Source organism: Eublepharis macularius, chromosome 6 (genome assembly GCF_028583425.1).
Source record: "Eublepharis macularius isolate TG4126 chromosome 6, MPM_Emac_v1.0, whole genome shotgun sequence".
NCBI classification, from domain to species: domain Eukaryota; kingdom Metazoa; phylum Chordata; class Lepidosauria; order Squamata; family Eublepharidae; genus Eublepharis; species Eublepharis macularius.
In genome coordinates this window covers 105,028,341-105,047,294 of record NC_072795.1, presented here as the reverse complement: position 1 = coordinate 105,047,294, position 18,954 = coordinate 105,028,341, and the positions used below count along the sequence as shown (strand labels likewise).

General features: G+C 40.0%; 1 protein-coding gene across 2 annotated transcripts in view; it reads right to left on the bottom strand.

Annotated features, from left to right (window-relative positions):
- RNLS (renalase, FAD dependent amine oxidase) overlaps positions 1 to 18,954 on the bottom strand; it is a 115,142-nt gene that overhangs the window by 27,770 nt on the left and 68,418 nt on the right. The window contains exon 5 of one of the 2 annotated variants that reach the window (XM_054983226.1): positions 5,428 to 5,601. The exons of the other annotated variant lie outside the window; for it this stretch is intronic. Within the exon in view, the coding sequence (XP_054839201.1) occupies positions 5,428 to 5,601 (174 nt within the window). The remainder of the gene's footprint in view (positions 1 to 5,427; positions 5,602 to 18,954) is intronic. 2 annotated transcript variants of the gene reach the window in all.

The following is an 18,954-nucleotide window of genomic DNA, read 5'->3' as shown; positions in this document are numbered from 1 at the left end:
TCCTATTGAAAAAAATGGCCCTGAATGAAAAAAAAGCATGGATTGGACTCCTGAACCAGTAATATCCTACCCAGAAATAAGCAATCATGGTAAATTCGCGCCCCCCCCCCAAAGTCCAGATCAGAAATTAAAATTTTCTCAGTGTACACCTTTATTGATTTCTCTATCTTGAGCGCTGTGGTATACAGAGTAACCATCTAGTTCTAGTCTCCAAGATTTTTTTCTAATGTATCTCACAAATGGAGTCTTGCAAGCTTGCTATGAACAGTAAAGGCATACCAGTTTTTGACGCCTTCAGCACAAGTTGGCACAATGCAATGGGCAGCATGTCAGGAGGCCTACACAAAGCATGTAGGCGAGTCGAAGAAGAACAATGCTTTCTGTCAGCACTTACTAACTCTGCTCCATCTCTTTCAGCAAGGCCCACTCTTTGAAGGTTCTTGGCAACAGAGTTAGGGAAACATGCACTGCAGTGAACAAAGCAGGGAACAATGTGGTATGATTTCAGTTATCAATGTGCTTGCACATGTGAAGTATCAACAACTTCTGTGAAATGGCCATTGCAATTACAGCCTGCATGTTTACCATTTGGCAAAAATGCATGTCTGGCATCAATGGCTTCACTATTAGTGGGTGAATGTTGGCCCAAAGTAATATTCGTTAAACGAAGAGAACTAAGTATGATCTTAACGTCAAAAACCCTCTCAACTCTTCTCTATAGTTTATCTCCCCCGCCCCCAACTGGCTCCTTCTATGGCCGTTCCTTAATGGAGACTAGGGAACCATCTTACAAAACCTTTGTCATTAAACAGAAGCACCCACCATCACAACTATTTCTGCTTTGCTGCTAATAAGCACTATTGTCCCACTACTTTTCTTGGAAGGGCGTTGCAATTTGCAAAATTCAGCTAAGTTAACAAGGGACAACACAGCACAAAAAAGGAGGAGGACCATATGTCATAATGAGGTCCTGTGGGAAGCAATTCATCTGCAACTGCTGGTCTTCAGTGTTTTTTTTTTAAACCTTACAACAGTTATATAGTTCACTCCCCTTGAGAAAACTGGCTTTCTTAGACAAATTATTGCCAACAAATACTGGCAGATCTTCTCCCTCCACCTCCATTCCTGTTTATAAATCTGTGTCATGTAGGATGAGCATGCTTTGATACATTTTAGTCTTCTTTTAATCCACCAGAAGTAGTTGGTTAAATCAAGATTACTTGTCTACGGATCAAAAGAGGACCGATTTGGTGTTAAGTGAACAAACTTATTGGGAGATGTGGGAGAAAGAGATGTTCACAGCGATGAATGGGAGCACTTGGGAATTACAGATAGTCCTGGCAGGATGAAGTAGCAGTAGAGATTGACCGCAATGTGTACCAGGTCTTGGTCAGTTCAGAAGTGCTGTTTTAGTATATGAGTGGATATTGAGAATCACACAAGATAGGGGGACTTCTAGGAATCTGATCTAGTTGCACAAACAAAGTGACTCTTTTCAAAGGACCAATATTTCAAAGGGGTGTTCATAGGTGATGTGATACCTCACTTTCTGACTGCTAATGAACAATCCCAAGATTAGCACCCATTCACATGGAACTACATCCCCTCTCTTTTGTCAAATTTCTATCCATTTAGTACATTTTGATTCTGAACATCCAGCAAGAAACTCTGAAGAACATGAATCATTCTCCCTTTTTCATTTTACCCTTATAACAATCCTCTGAGATAGGTTAGGCTGTGTGTGTTTGATTCTTCCAAGATTACCCAGTGAGCTTCATGGTATATTGAATAGATTGAGCTGGTCCTCCTAGTTCCGATACTCTAACCACTATACCACACTGGCTCTATTCGGGTTGTTGTGGATGGTAGAGAGATTGCGAGCAAGAAATACATGAAACCTGTTCAACAATTCCTTGTGAGTATGGAGGCACCAGTTCACACTCTTTTTGACTACAGGAGCATCTCCTATCACTTCCTCAGAAGCAGCAGCATGTATATTTAAGAACAAACATGTAATGCTATGCTCATGTTGAAGGGAAGATAGAAACCTACACATAAAGAACTCCATGAAGGCATCGGAGCACATCTGAAACTCTAATCCAGACATATGAAACCCTGTATGCATACCTTAACTGTGTACTTATTTTTATTCATTTATTTAAAACACTTTTATGCTGCCTTTCCACACAACATACAGGCCCCAAGGAAGTGAACAATCAAAAACATGGTGCAGTGCCTAGACTAGCATCTAGATAACCCAGGTTTGATTCTCCACTCTGCCATGGAAGCTTGCTGGGTGACTGTGGGTCAGTTACATGTGTGTATGTGTGTGTGTTGTGTGCCATCAAGTTGCCTCTGACCTATGTTGACCCTATGAATGAAAGATCTCCAAAACATTCTATTATTAACAGACTTGCTCAGATCCTGCAAACTGGAGGACATGGCTTCCTTTATTGAGTCAAGCCATCTCATTTTAGATCTTCTTCTTTTCCTACTGCCTTCCACTTTCCCTAGCATTACTGACTTTTCCAGAGACCAAAGTATGATAGCTGTAGTTTTGTCATTTTAGCTTCTAGGGAGGATTCAGGCTTGATTTGATCTAGTACCCACTTGTTTGTCTTTTTGGCTGTCCATGGTATCTGCAAAACTCTCCTCTAGCACCACATTTCAAATGCATCAATTTTCTACCGGTCAGCATTCTTCACTGTCCAACTTTCACATCTGTACATGAACCATAGATGTCTCTTGGTTCCCAGAGAGACATCTTTATCTTTAAGGATCTTATTTAGCTCCCTCACAGCTGCTCTTCCAAGTCTCAATCTCCTTCTAATTTTTTCATTGCAGTCTCCCTTTTCGTTGATGATTGAGCCAAGGAATAGAAAATCTTGAACAATTTCAATTTCCTCATTGTCAACTTTAAAATTGTGTAATTCCTCAGAAGTCATTACTTTTGGCTTCTTGATGTTCAGCTGTAATCCTGCTTTGGCGCTTTTTCTTTTAACCTTCATCAGTAGTCGTTTCAAGTCTTCACTATTTTTGCCAGTAATGTGGTGTCATCTGCATATCTCAAATTGTTAATGTTCCTTCCACCAATTTTCACTCCACTTTCTTCTAGATCTAATCTAGCTTTCCTTATGATATACTCTGCATAGAGGTTGAACAGGTAGGGATATAATATGCATCCTTGTCTGACACCTTTGCCAACTGGAAACCATTCTGTTTCCCCATATTCTGTCCTGACAGTAGCCTCTTGTCTAGAGTACAGGCTGCACATCAAAACAATCAGATGTTGTAGCACTCTCATAGCTCCATAGCTTTTCATGATCCACCAGTCAAAAGATTTGCTGTAATCTATAAAACACAGGCTGATTTTCTTCTGAAATTCCCTGGTATGTTCCATTAGCCATCGTAAATTTTCAATATGATCTTAAGTGTCTCCTCCTTTTCTGAATCCAGCTTGAACATCTAGCATTTCTCATTCCATATAAGGTAGGAGTATTTGCTGTAGAATTTTGAGCATCACGTTGTTTGCATGGAGAATTAATGCGATAGTTGCTGCACTCTTTGGCATCCCCCTTTTTTGGAATTGGAATGTAGGATGAGCATTTCCAGTATGTGGGCCATTGTTCTGTTTTCCATACTTGTTGACAGATTCTTGTTAAGATTCTGGTCAGTCACATACTCTTAGTCACATTCTCTTAGCCCTCCAAAGGGGACACAAGGTTGTTTATATAATTCTCTATTTTCCCCTCACAATTACTCTGTGAGGTAGGCTAGGTCAGTCACATACTCTTAGCCTAACCTACCTCACAGAGTAATTGTGAGGAAAAAATAGAGAATTATATAAACCATCCTGGGTCCCCTTTGGGAAGAAAGGAAGGATATAAAAGAAGTATTTTTTTAAAAAAATAAACACACAAAAGTATAACAATCAAACATAACATATAAATGGGAAGAAGGGTCAGTGAGGGGACATCAGACAAAACAAAGAATTCTTTACCTGCCAGTGAAAGAGGAGGGACAGATGAATCTCCTGGAGAGGGAATTTCATAATTTTGGTGACTAAGAAAGCTACTCATCTAGCCTCAGATAGCACGGGCACCCAAAACCAAGCCTCCTAAGACAGTGTAGTGGTTGAGCAGGTCTATATTTAAAGTATGCTTACCCCAAACTGTGTAGGTCTTTAAAGGTCAATACCGGCATCTTGAATTGAGCCCAGAAGCAAAATGGGAGCCAATGTAAATGGAACAAGAATTGATTGATATGGTCCCTACAACCCATTTCAGCCAGCGTTCCGGTCACAATTTGGCTTCCAGACATTCTTCAAGGGCAGCCCCACATAGAACACATTGTAGTAGTATAATCTATATGTTACCAGGGCATATGCCAAAGTGTCAAAATCTTTGCCCTTGCCCATCTGCCAATCAAAATATCCTGTACAAATATTAATAATCACCTGTTGGGACAGAGGGAAGAGTTAAAAGAGCTGGTTTTATCCACCTGTTAACTATGAACAATTTATTGGAGCTATTAATGCTTACAGTGCTGCTCTGTTAATTGGGCCACATTCAATGGATTCCAGTCTAGAGACAAGAACGGAGGCTTCATGAAGCCTGGAACCAGGAATTCTGACTGAGTTAAAATGGGAGACAAAGTAGGACATGCATAATTCTAACTGGATAGGGATGATGTCCTTTTGGGACACAGCACATGTGGTTTTAAAGCTAGTACAAATTAGAAATTCCTATTTCTTAAAGAAAGGCTTCAATGTTCTAAAAATATTACTTGCCACTGAAAATTAAACTCAAGAAGATGTTGGCTATTACCCTTCCCTGCCCCAGATTCTTTCTACATTAATGTACTTAATTAAGTGGAACACAACATCTTCTTCACAGTCATTTTCAATGATGTACCCCAGAACTTACATAAAAACAGCTCTTTGCAAAGGGGTCTTGTATAAATATATTGGATTATGGTAACCTCAACATTTTTCCATGGTAAAATATGCACTCAAAGAGTTGGACACATCCATGATTCCTTTCTGGATCTGAGCACATTCAAGTGAGGTGAGATGACCTTATAGGCGGATGGCAGAATATACTGCTGAAACAACAATCCAGGGTAGTTCTTAAAAAACCAGTGGTTTGATATGTGTGTGTGTGTTTAAATTATCTGACACTGCTTTCATAAAAAGGATGTAATAGAAACCATGTGTTGGGCAATGATTTTTCCCCCACTCTGAAAACCCTTCCTAGTTTCATTTCTCTTTTTATTATGGGCCAAATGTGACATTAAATTTTTATCCCCTATGGCATGGAGTTAAATACTTGCTCTGTTCAGAATAGCAACACTCAATTAAGTAGCATTTTTCCATGATCTACACCCTCCATTGTTACTGTGTTTAAAGGGAATAATGGGAGCACTGACCTATATTGCGCTTCTTATTATCGATGGAGATGAAGCGTATGCAGGGATTACTGGAGATGTACTGTGCTGCCCAAGGGACATCAATCTGTATGCCAGCTTCATAAAAAAGGCCCAGAGCATAGCGAGAGGAGTAGCTCACGGATTCCAGTTGCTGCCTTTGACTTCTGTTAATTACTGCAGCAGGAAAAAAAAGGAGTTAGAACATTACTTCTCTCTCAGAACATCAAACCAGCAAATAATACTACAGTTAATCTACTTAAATTTTTTCTCCTAAAACAGCATTTGTTATCTGCCTACGAAAAGACTGTGCAATGTCTCATGATTTAAAATCATAACATGTACATCTGGGTCTTTCTATGAACATTTATCAGATAATTTTAGAAATGTGAGTATACCCATTTTATATATTGCAGAAAGCCAGGCCTTTTTTTCTGGGAAAAGAGGTGGTGGAACTCAGTGGGTTGCTCTCGGAAAAAATGATCACATGGCTGGTGGCCCCGCCCCCTGATCTCCAGACAGAGGGGAGTTTAGATTGCCCTCTGCGCCATCTAAACTCTCCTCTGTCTGGAGATCAGCGGGCGGGGCCACCAGCCATGTGACCATTTTCAAGAGGTTCCGGAACTCCGTTCCACCACATTCCAGCTGGATAGCCTGCAGAAGGCTATTTTTGAAATTTTAGCTTGTTATCAATATTCAATGTTTAAAAGATTTTTAATGCATTTGTTACTTTTTTTTACTATTCTTAAGATTTTGTAATAACTAGACTTATATTGTATTATTTTGCATTTACTTTTGTAAAAAGTATTTATAAAATTTGCAGTATGTTCAAAGTTCGGAAAATTTTTTGAAAAGGTTTTTTCTCAAAGTTTTTAGCATAAAGACTTGGTTTAATAAAAATCTAAAATCAGGAAAAATTAAAATCAGGAAACATGAGATAGTTTGTAAAGGCAGTAGGTAAATACAGGGCGAGGGGAAATCCCAAAGGAAAAATATATAAAGCTGTGTAGATCGAATCAAAGAGGAAAGAGATTACCAAAACAGAACCTTGAGAACACAGTGGTTTAGATCTTATACCGTTCTTCCATTTGCACAATGCGGTTCTCAGCTGTGGAGTGTATTCCTACAGTGATCTTGCATAGAATAGAAAACTCATAGTGCTTACAGGAATTCTGTGCAACTGGAAAAAAGGTACAGAATTCATGCCATGATGACTGAATGAAAAAAAAATGCAATAGATTATATACAGGATAAATGCAATTAAATTAAAGTTAATACTTATGGCATGAAAAAATGCCACACTTCAAAGTGTATTGGATCACATGTTGGTAGGTGTATCATTCCACAATGTTACTAATGTTCTGAAAGCCCACTCAATATTGAAAGTTGGTGTTCCATTCAGAAATGTTATGGTAAATATAAAGCAATTCACAAGGGCCTAAATTTGAGACCTTTGCCAATGAAGTGTTTTTGAGAGGATTTTCAGAGTTTATATTTAGTAAATATATATTAGATATGTGTACTGGAAAAAAAATCAATTTTAATTATGTATAATAATTTAAGAAAGGGAAGGTGTATGGGTATTAAGAATTTTCAGAAATGTTGTTGAACTGTAAGACTCATCAAGTTCCTTTTCCATTTTCATTCAGAGTGGACTGGCTGTCAGGAAATCTATTCCATCCCCTGTTTTAACGACTCACCAAGTGAACTGGACAAAGGAGTCCAGTTGAATAAGGTGCCCCCAGTCACCCGCTCTACATAGTGGAAAAAGGTGCAAAAAGGCTGTCAGTTTTCTGAAATTGTATTTTTTTACCAAATTCTGTGAGTAAAAGTTGTCCTTCTCGAGTGTCTACCTAGCATGGCCCCACTGATCGTGTTGTGGAGGAAAGGGAGTCTATGTATCTAAACCTAAGCAATGAAAAATGGGACATTACCCCAAATCACTTATTAACCAGCAAAAAGGTGGGAAATAGGTAACCCACTAACCGAAGGCAACCAGAAAAGCCAACAAGCCAAGAAAAAATCCACAATGAAAAACAGGGATGATCCCCAAGTCCCACCCCCAGGTTGGAAGCCTGTTGAAATTCTGGTGCGAACCCCAGAGACAAAAAATTATCACAGTTTAGACTACATCTACAGAGTAAGCATGAAATCATCCCTGTTCCCAGGAGAAGTCTCGTTTGTGTTAGGTGCAGCAGGTCTCAGGGCCGCTCGCTTTAAAAACAAAAGTATTCTGCTTCTTCGGAAGAGAGTTCAACTTCAAAGCAGAGATAACACACTTCCAAGCAACAGGCATTGAAAGGTACTCAGAATTCTCTATAGTGTCAGAGGATTAATAGGCAACATACAACATACTCATGGCATGTATAGCAGACAGGCATACATGACAGCTGCTTATGCATGAATTCTGCATGTGCACTACAATACCTGTGTCACCTAGGATCTGTGGTCTTGTGTGCTTCATCCATCCATCCATCCATCCATCCATCCATCCATCCATCCATCCATCCATCCATCCATCCATCCATCCATCCATCCATCCATCCATCCATCCATCCATCCATCCATCCATCCATCCATCCATCCATCCATCCATCCATTCAACAATTTCAAGTTCATTTATTCAACAACTTCAAGTATTATTGATATTGGTATCAAGTGCTAGGTGTTTTACAGTATCTTCCTCCTCTAATACCAAAAGAAAAGCCACAATGAAAACTTCTGGAGAACTTGTACATGGTTTGATGTCATTTCTGGCTGGTCTTAAAAGCACTGGCTGGTTTCCGGTTTTGGATGCTACTTTGGAACTGTGAAGCTCCCTGCATCCTCCTCGGAAATATCCTCAGCGTCAAGTCTTTGCAACAAATAACAACTCAATCTGGGGACAGTTACTCATATTGTACATACAGGAATTGCCTATAAGAGGAGATTCCACTGAGTGTGAAACTGCTAAAAATTTGGCACAGTAATTTAGATGTGCAATCAATGTGTGTGTGTGTGTGTGTGTTTAGAATAGTGATCTTAAGTACACAATTATCTTTCACTGAATACATGATGAGATCTGGGCTTGGCTCTTAGTGACTTCCAGATCTGGGAGTTCATGAGTACAAAAACATATCTATGTTGCTATGAATACAGATAAGATTGTGAGCCACAGACAAGAACAAGTACATTCATGATCTGAAGTTATGAGAGCTGAGTGATTCTCATGACTGAATACATAGGGAGGTATTTATTTATCCCTGTTTTCAGCACTCTAGACTCCTTCCAGAGTAGCTTACATTATAAAAGGAAAAACAAAGGAATGTTTTAAGATATAATGGCAGATATCTGAAAACAAATGAACAAAAATATTTTAATTAACACAGTCGACAAACAGGTTGTTTTTTCCTATAAAATGTAAACTATTTTGTAAATTGTATTACAAAATGATAGAAAAATCTTTTACATAAATAAAAACTAGCAACCTATAAGAATTTTTTAGTTGGTTCGTAGTGTTCAAATGCCTGGAGGACTGCAGTTCACTGGGCAGTCAACTGCGCTGTGTGAGCCATTTATGCAAACATATTTTCACATGAATTCAGTCCAAAGCACCACTACTTGATCTAAAAAACATCTTTTCTTGAAAATGCACCATTGTCCACACAGAAGGGGGTGGGCACATCTGGGGGAAATGATCAGCCAGAACACTGTAAAGCTAGGATTGTTGCATTCTCAGCATTACTGTTGGCAATTAGGCATGGCTGTAACCACATTATTTTTATTTTTAGTTATTTTATTTATTCTATTTATAGTCTGCCTTTCTCACCGAGACTCAAGAAGGACTACACAGTGTGAGTCAATATGATCAGTGGCTTGGACATTCAATAACAATGTAATAGGGAATGGATCACAGAAATCTGAATACAAACAGAAATCCAAATGCAGAGCTGAAACAAAGCCCAAGCAATTAAACACGGTCTATGAAATGATGCAGAAGTTAACCAGTAGGTGCATAGCAGTATGGTCCACAGCGTCCGTCTCTACATTAAAGCATCTCCCTGACCCATTTCCTTACAATACATCCCTCCTCCCTTTTTAATTGTGTAAAAAAGCCCTCCTGAATAATTCAGTTTTGCATAGGTTGTGAAAAGCAAGGAGATTAGCAGACCTCCTAACCTCATCAGGCAGGCCATCTCATAAGGTGCCACATTTATGGGCAGTTGTTGATTTTCCGTATTTGCAAGGTGACACCTGCAGAATGCCCTGTTCAGATGAGTGAAGCTGCCATGGAAAAGCAAAGGGGAGAGGCGGTCCTGCAAGTATGAGGGACCAAGACCATGACAGGCTTTGTATGTGACAGCCAAAACCTTGAATTCATAGGTAGTCAATGTTAAGTGTGTGCATAACAGGAAAAATGAGGTGAAAATACTGACAAAAATCACTCGTTCGGCTCATTACAGCTGCTTCTGGAACAGCCGAACAAAATCGGGAACCCAAGCTGTAACAACTTACCCCCAACAAAAATGAGTGTGTGTTTTGTTCCGGTTTGGTTGCCACGCAGTGTGCAGGCAGGCAAGCTGTCTCAGTGTGGCAAGAAGTGTAGACGCCAGGAGCATGGTGCACAATCACATTTGGAACTTGCAAGTGTAAATTTTTCGCAGTCTCCTCTGCCCCCCTCATCTGCTCAAGTGAACTCCATTGGAGTTCCCTGGCAACCACATTTGCTGCCAACCAGCAGCCAATCATCTTTGGATAGACTAAGACAGCAGACTTCTTCTAAATGTGGTACTGCACTGGTTGGGTCATTCTGAAAAGGAATCAGGGACAAGGGGCTACCGCAACGCGTATACAAAGCAAGCAAGCAACAGCACACAACAGGATACAATAATGTATTTGCGAAGACAACAGACTTCTTATAAATGGGGCTATTTGCGAAGACAACAGACTTCTTATAAATGGGGCTCTGCACCATTTGGGTTGTTTTGAAAAGGAGTCAAGGGGGCCATGCGGCTGCTGTGCTGCATATGCAAGGAAAGCAAGCAAGGATGCCGTTTCTCTCCCCCCGGCTTTCAGGAGTCCCTTTCATGCAGAAACAAGCAACAGCACAGCAGAAAACTCAACAGAAAACTCAGTGGGTAGATATTGAAGACTGTTCTGTGTGATTTTGGTGCCATGATATATGAAAATGGCTGTTTCAGTCAGATCCTCATTTCCCACCCCCTGCCCCAACAAGAACACTAAGGATCTACACACATGTGGCTTCACTTGGCCCAAATTTGTAACGAGGGAAACCCAAACAGATTACATCTAAACCAGCACTGGCCCTCCTGATACAGAAAAATAACATTACAGACTTCATTTGGGCCCAAATCTGATTAAAAAATGACAAAATTCAAATTGCGCACCCCTAGTCAATGTAGTGACTGTAGAATAGGAGTAATATGCACCCTCTGTCTAGCTCCCAATAACCAACTGGAGTCTCCAAGTTAAGTTTGAGGGGAGACCTATGTAGAGTACATTTTTTTTAAATAAATAAATTTAATCATATAAACAATGATACAAACTAAAGGGAACCAGGTAGAGTGCATTACAATAGTCTAGTCTTGACGCTACTGTGATGTGAATCAAGGTGGCCAGATCGGCTGTGTCAAGGTAGGGAGCCATTTTTTGGCTAGTCTGAGTTGGGAGAAGGCTTATTTGCATTTACTTGCTTCTCCAGCAGTAGTGCCTGATCCAGTATAACCCCTAGGCTCCAACCGCGTCTGCAATGGTCAACTGAACCCCATCAAAAGTGGGGAGCACAATGTCCATCAGTCCCTACACCTTCCAAACTAGCAAACAATTTGAAATTGTTTGGGAACAATTTCAATTTGTTGACTTTCAGCCATTTGACCACAGCTGGTTAGGCAGTGACTCAAAACCTCTACTACATCACCAGGGGATTTGCGTAGAAAAATATAGAGCTGGGTGTCATCTGAAAGTGATCAAGTTGAATCATACTTTTGGAATTGGATGCCATCTATATCAGAGCCCTAGTAATTAAGAAAGGCACTGGGAAAATCTTTGCTTTCTAAATTACAATCTGGAGATTCGTTCTTTTCCATTAAACCCAATAGGAGACTAACAGTGCAATCCTGAACAGAGTTACACCCTTCTAAATCCATTTAAGTCAATAGGCTTAGAAGGGTATAATTGCTTCTTCTACTTCCTCCCCAACCTCAATCATGTCATCTGTCATCTCTTCAAGTTGACTATCACACCTATAAACATTCTTAAAACATAAAATGGGTGGGGGGAAACAGTATTTGTCCTGCTGTGTGCTGGATTTAAAGATCAAAAACAGCATTGGACCCACTCCTCCAAGTCTTGATCATAAATGGGCTGCAAGTTAAAAGCATTACTCAACCTCACCAAAAAGCTCATTTTGTATCATCAATTCTTAATTGGCTATCAGTATAAACTTAAGATAGTTTCAGGTGGGTAGTCATGTTGGTCTGCAGTGGAAGAGCAAGATTTAAGTCCAACAGCACTTTAAAGACCCAAACACTTTCCAGGGTATAAGCTTTTGAGAATCAAAGCTCCCTTCATTTAACAAAGGGAGCTTTGACTCTAAAAAGCTTTTGATCTTGAAATCTTGTTGGTCTGTAAGTGCTCTTGAACTCAAATCTTGCCCAATATAAAATGTGATCCCATATTGTTATTTTCAGTCTATTTTTTTGTCTGAATCAAGGACACAATTGTTAGCGGTTAGACTTGCCCTCACAATATTAAGAAAGTTTAGGAATATGGCTATGCCACAAGTCCCTTCCCTAAATGTGTTTTAAACACAAAATACTGCCCAAGCAGGCAGAAATATGGAAGCCAGATTCTGGCTGTAAGACTGAACGTTGTTAGCATGTGAAATGTCAGGCGAAGCCAGCTCTCAGCCCCCACACCCCGGAGTTGTGCAAAGCTCGTAACACAAAGGGTCTTCCCAAAGTTCCTGAATTAATCACCACAACACACCTCACCGACCTTCCCTTATCCACTCTCCTATTCTTAGGTGACTCAGAACTCTGATAGTCTCACCCACCCATTCTTCGTGGATTGTCAATCATCACTGAAAACTTTAGTCCGCTCAGGAAGACTTAATCAAAACTTCCCAGTTCATTGTCTCACCCCGGAGACAGCTTCCTAATCCTTTGTCCCACCCCGGAAACAACCATTAAGTCATTGTTTTGGGGCAGAAGATGCAATCTTGCCCTGAAGTATGTTCCATAGTATATCTGGACTACCCCTCCACCATACTTGTGTGCATGGCTTCGGATCCAGCATCCACCCTCGAACCTCCATTTGAGCTCTTCCACATTGAAGTGCTGGTTGCCCAATTCTCTCTCTCCTGGACACCCTTCTAGATGGTAACTATCACCCAATACCTCAAACTCTATCCAGTCTTCACCACTGCTCTGAATGTGTGTTGTGTGTTTTGTGTGCTGCTGATCTTTACTATTTTTCAATAAACCCTCCTTTTTGATTGTAACATCTGCCTGGTCATTGAAAGAGTTCTCTAGCTGGAACAATCCTCGTATACACAGGGAGAGATCCCGAACTTACCCAATTCTCGCTGTCTCTCCTTGCATGCTAATTTCCCCAACTCTCAAGACCTCCTCATTGGGTAACATTAAGGTACAGTTCTGCTAAGCAACTACTGTCCCCAGGGAGATTTTTAAGGCTCTGCAGAGTAATGCATGAACACAGGTGTTTCCAGAACATTGCAAAAAAAGAAGCTGTGAAATCCCCGAAAATATAGACAGGCTCACATCCAACGGATTATACAAATGCATCATTATTTTCCCCATTATTAACCTGCCCCCAATCTTTTATTCCTTAACTTTTTTAAAGTAAATAGCAAGTTTTTATTGAAGGACACTTGTGGAAAATTGTGGGAAATAATAATATTCCCTCGTTTCCTCCCCTAACTAATTCTCAGTTGCACTCAACATTCCATGCCTCTTTCAGTATGTTTAGTCCTTATTAGGACACTTTTCTTTATAATTTACAAAGTCTTAAATTTTCTACATGCCAGTAGAGTTCTGTGAGTGAGTAGACCCCTGTCCCTGCTCATATTTGGGGCTGGCGTAGGTTTTGCTGCTTTTGTGACTGGCACACGCTATCGTTTTACTAGCAGATACAGGAATAATGATATACCAAACATTCCTTTACGAATCTTACTGAACATTTGACTAGAGGGTGAGTTTTGTTTTACATTTGCACGTAATATTTGATGTGTTTTCTGGCTAATCTGTGGATGCACATGATTTGTCCTACTGGAGTTTGCTATGACCCAGGTTACTTGAATCCTTCTATACCAAGGATAGCTAACCCCTACCACGCAAGTCAAACAGCTTGCCAGACCAATTTGCTTAGCAAGTGATGCCAGTTCTCTTCCCAAGGTCCAATGAGTTTAGGCTGCTGGCAGCACTAAGTGGGTTCAGCTTGCTCCTAGCATGTCAGGCCAAGTAAAGGCGTGGTCTCTACCTCTACTTTATTTGTCAGCACACCACCTTTACAGATACACATGGTGGGGTTTTTTGACATTTGGACCAAAAAGGTTGCCTAACAGCTCTGAACGGTAACCATTCTTGAACACTGCTTCAACTTCCAGTCAAATGGTTCAAGTAAGAAAAGAACCACACATTTCTCCTTAAGATGGCGCATCTCAAGGAAAACGACAATTCACCGGTTAACCTTTTAAAATAAATTTATGGGATTACTTCGTTGCTGGTGTGCTTTCAATCACTTTCTCCTTTAACCAGTACAGAGAGATGCATATAAACTAAATTGTATCTCTGCTAGGAATCTATACTACTGCAGAGTTATTTTATTAAGAAGCTATTTGGCAAGTGAAGATATAGCAGGCACGGACATGTTTGACGGAAAATTCTGACTCTTGGAGATGCACATAAAAGCCCTGTTGAACTACATGTGAAAGTAATGTCCATGTTCTGAATCAAAAAGACAGACCAAGTTCATTTAAGTGTTGTCTTTCACCTTTTGCTGAGATCAGGTTAAAAGAAACATTGCATAACAATGCCTGGATATATATGCCTAACATTAGGTTTTAAGCTAAGGACAAGCAGGTTAGCTAAATACAGTTAGTTCAGTTTTTAGAAATTCATTTGAGGAAGGGCAACAGGGTAGAAAAAACCTCTCATCCCTTTTTTCTTGAAAATCACAGGTGATTTAGTAACCGTTTGAATATGCCTGTGCAGCAGCAGTAGTAGTACCAGCACGGCCACCGTTGACAGCTTCATTACCATCATCATAATTTTATTTATAGTCCAACTTTCTCACTGAGATCCAAGGCAGATTACATACTGCAAGTAATACAATATAATCAATAGCTAGGACGTTTGCTGAGCAAAATACAGTATATGAGTTGGCCAGTGTCAACAGAATCCCAACAAAGGTCAGAAGCACGATGTCCTTCAAGCGATCTGCTTTTCCATCCAGCATTACCTCTGTTTTGTCTGAGGTCAAGTTCAATTTTTTTCCCCTTTCAGCCATTTGACAACAGCTGTCAAGCAGCGATTCAGTACCTCTACTGCATCACCAGGGGATTTGGATAATGAGCTATAGAGCTGGATATTATCTGCATATTGATAGCATCCAATTCCATAGCTACAAATGAGTTCTTATAAAGGCTTGATATATAGATTGAATAATATGAGGGATAAGATTGTGCCTTGTGGAACTCTGCAAGGTAATTCCCACATTGAAGATAACTGGTATCCAATAGCAACCCTTTGAGTCCATTCCATGTGGAACAATTTAAACCAGTCAGAGGCACATCCTATGATACCCACTTCTACCTCCAAACACCTCAAAACAATGGCATGGTCTACTGTATTGAAGGCTGCAGTTATATCCAGGAGGAGCAACAATGAACATTCAGGTGGTGGTCATCAACTAGAGCCACCAGAGCTGTCTCCATCCCATATCCGGATCTAAACCAGACTGAAAAGGATTTAGAGCACAAGAGTTGTCCAAGAAGTCCTGGAACTGGTCACCTACAGCTATCTCAACCACTTTGCCAGAAAGGTCAGATTAGAAACTGGGTGATAATAATAAGTTACATCATTTTTGTCTAAGGCTGCTTTTTTAAAAGTAGTGGGTGGATGACTACCTCTTTGAGAGGCTGAGGGAAGATTCCTTGTGTTAGTGACTAATTTATGATAGACATCAAGGGCTTCTTTACATGGTCTTTATGAGATTTTAGCAGCCAGGATGGGAAAGGATCCAGTGTATAAGTATTGGTCTTCAGAGATGCCAGAATACCCAATCTATCCTTAGTTCCCAATGTAAGGAGCATACAATCATTGCCCACTAGAGTTTTTACTGGGAAAAGTCTCTAAGCCTGAAACAATTTTTCCCCCAAGGGAAAGACATCATCAGTTGTCATAGGCTCCATTAAGGAGTGAGCGGTAGCACATACTAAACCAAGGCTTTCCCCTCCTTTACCTCTATGGCTTCCATAACCATGAGGAAGATCCCTCCTAGATAGAGTTGCCAGCTCCAGTTTGGGAAATTCCTGGAGATCTGGGGAAGAGACCAGGGAGGGCAGGATTTGGGAGTATAATGCCATACAGTCCACTCACCAGAGCAGCTTTTGCTCACGAGAACTGATCTCTGCTGTCTAGAGATCAGTTTGTTTATTTATAATATTTATATGCCGCCTCTTCAGAGTCCTGCTCTAGGTGGCTTAGAATTAAAAACCACAGTATCAGAGATCGCTGTGCCCCACCTGAAGATGGGCAGCCTTACTGCTGGTTCAGACTACTGGTCCATCTAGTCCTGTTTCACATGGTTTATTTATTTATTTTATTACACTTCTAGGCCGCCCTCCCCATCAGATAGGCTCAGGGCGGTGTAACAACATACAATTTTTACATAAAGATTAAAACAATAAAAACATTATAAAAACATTAATGTTTTATACATTATACTCCGTTAGCATGCAGAGCTAACTGAGTATAAAGGCCAAGTTCTTCCTCAATGCTGCCTCCAAGTACTGGTATTCAGAGGTTTGCTAACCCTGTATTTGGAGGCTCCCATACCTTACTATGGCTTGGAGCTATTGAAGCTTCTAATCCACAATTTTTTTAAAAATAATTTTTATTAATTTTTTTTTAAACACAACCAAAAAAAACCCGCACCATCTAAACCACACACTGAACGTACAATATGACATAAAGGAATAAAGAAAAGAGCATATAAGAAAAGAAAAAAGGATTAAACAAAAAAGGAAGGAAATAGGAGAAAGAAAAAGGAGAAAAAAAGGAAACAGGCAATGTTGAATCAAACGGTTAATGGAGGACTTTTCAAATGTATTTTGCACAATATAAAATATAGAGAGGAAATCTTTAATGGCATATGGGAGTCCCCCCTCCCCAAATGTCTATATATACTATGAATCTAATCTCTTTTCCATAACTTGATAAATGTTTGTATTGGGTACTGTTCTGATTAGTATATGTAATGAAGTCTTGCTATGTTTCATAAAAATCTGACACTCTGGCATTACATTTAACAACTCTAAGCTGATATGTCAATTTTTCTGCCAATAGCTATTTGCCATCACTCGGTACCAAAGATGTAATGATAAGGATTCTACAGATTTCTGGCACTTTGCACTTATGTGCTAATCCACAAATCTAACTCCCTTTTAATGCCATCGGTGCTCATGGTGATCACTGGCAGTGAATTCCACAATTTAATTACTCATTTAATAAAGAAGTATTTCCTTTTGACTGTCCTGAACCTATTGCTCATCAGTTTCACTGGATGCCCCCAAGTCCTAGTATTATGGAAGAGGGGAAAAAAAGCTTTCTGTATCTACTTTCTCCAGCCCATTCATAATTTTATAAACTTCCATCTTGCCCTTTAGTTGTCTTTTTGTCTAAACTGAAGAGACTCTTCAGTCTTTTTCCTTATAGGAAAGATGCTCCAACCCCTTAATCATATTAATTGTACTTTTTTCTAGCTCTGCAATATCCCTTTATGTGATATGGTAACCGGAAGTGTACACAGTATTCCAGTACTGTATAAAGCCATACCATGGCTCTATACAAGGGCATCACACATGAATGGAAAATCTTGATTAGGAAACTGTGTATGCTCTTCTACTGCAGACCAATTTGGTATCATCAGGGAGACTGCAGCACCATCTAACACCTAGATGGAACACCTAATTCTTGATCAGTTGCATCCACCACTAACAGTATTCCTGTTTTGTCTGGTTTAAACTTCAGTTTATTCAGGGTCATCTAATCCCAAGTCTATCATTTACCTTTTTATTTTGGTCCACATTTACGTTCTTTTCATACATGTATCTAATCATGTGTACAAGAAAATACAGTACATAATGGTAATATTTCTTCCTTCAACAGACTGTTTTGCTTAAATTGATTTTATTTGTAGTGTCTGACTGAACTGTACTTTGGCAAAGAATCTAAACTAGTCAATTAGATACAGATTGTCTGAACAAGCTGTAGTATTTTGAAGCTGCTGCTGATTGCTGTTTTAAGTTAAAAAGGAAATTGCGGTTAAACTGTAACATAGGTATTTTTAGCGTGGGCACTTTGTTAACAGAATTTAAAAGAACACTGCCCTGGCAAATTATGCTGCCTGACCTTTTTTTACCTTGTAGCCTTAAAAGTTGCCAAGTAAAAATTCCAGGAATAAGGGGTACTATAAACATGTGGCGTTAGTTCATTGGTACTGGAATGTTCTGAAACAAGGAATATCTATTGTGCTAAAGCTAGAGATAGGCTGTTGAAGTTGTGCCCAATTAAATGTTCTTTTGGGATGATTCACTGGATAGGATCTGACTGATCAACATACTTGGGGCTGGGAAGGAATCTTTCTTCCTGCCCCCTAGCTAAATTGGCTAGAAACCTTGGGAATTTTATGCTTCCCCTGCATCATGCGGCTGGGCACTCTGCCGGATTTCTCTGCAGCAATTCGTAAGTATCATGCTATGCTGCACCTGCTGTCTGTGCAGGCAGTTGGTAGATGGATAGATGACCGTAGCTTTCTTTAAAGGGTAGAACCAGATGATATTTAGCCCTATCCAGCTTTCTGAGTCTACTTTCTGTAAGAGTTGTAATCATCTGGGTTTAGGGTTGCCAATCTCTAGATGGGTCGTGGAGAGCTCCTGGGATTACAACTGATCTCCAGACATCAGTTTCCCTGAAGAAAATGGTTGCTTTAGAGGGTGGACTCTATGGTATTATACCCACTGAGGCTCTCCCCCAAAACCCACCCTCTCTAGGCTTCACCCCTGAATTTCCTAACCCAAAGTTGGCAATCCTCTCTGGTTGAAAGAAAATAACAACATCTACGGTGTGCTTATATACCACCCTTCTGGACAGATTAGTGCAACACTCAGAGTGGAGAACAAAGTCAGTGTTGTTATTATCCGCACAATAAAGATGAGGAGCTAGGGGTGAGAGGGGTAGCTTACCCAAGGCCACCTGCAGTGTTCATGGCAGTAATGGAAGTCAAACT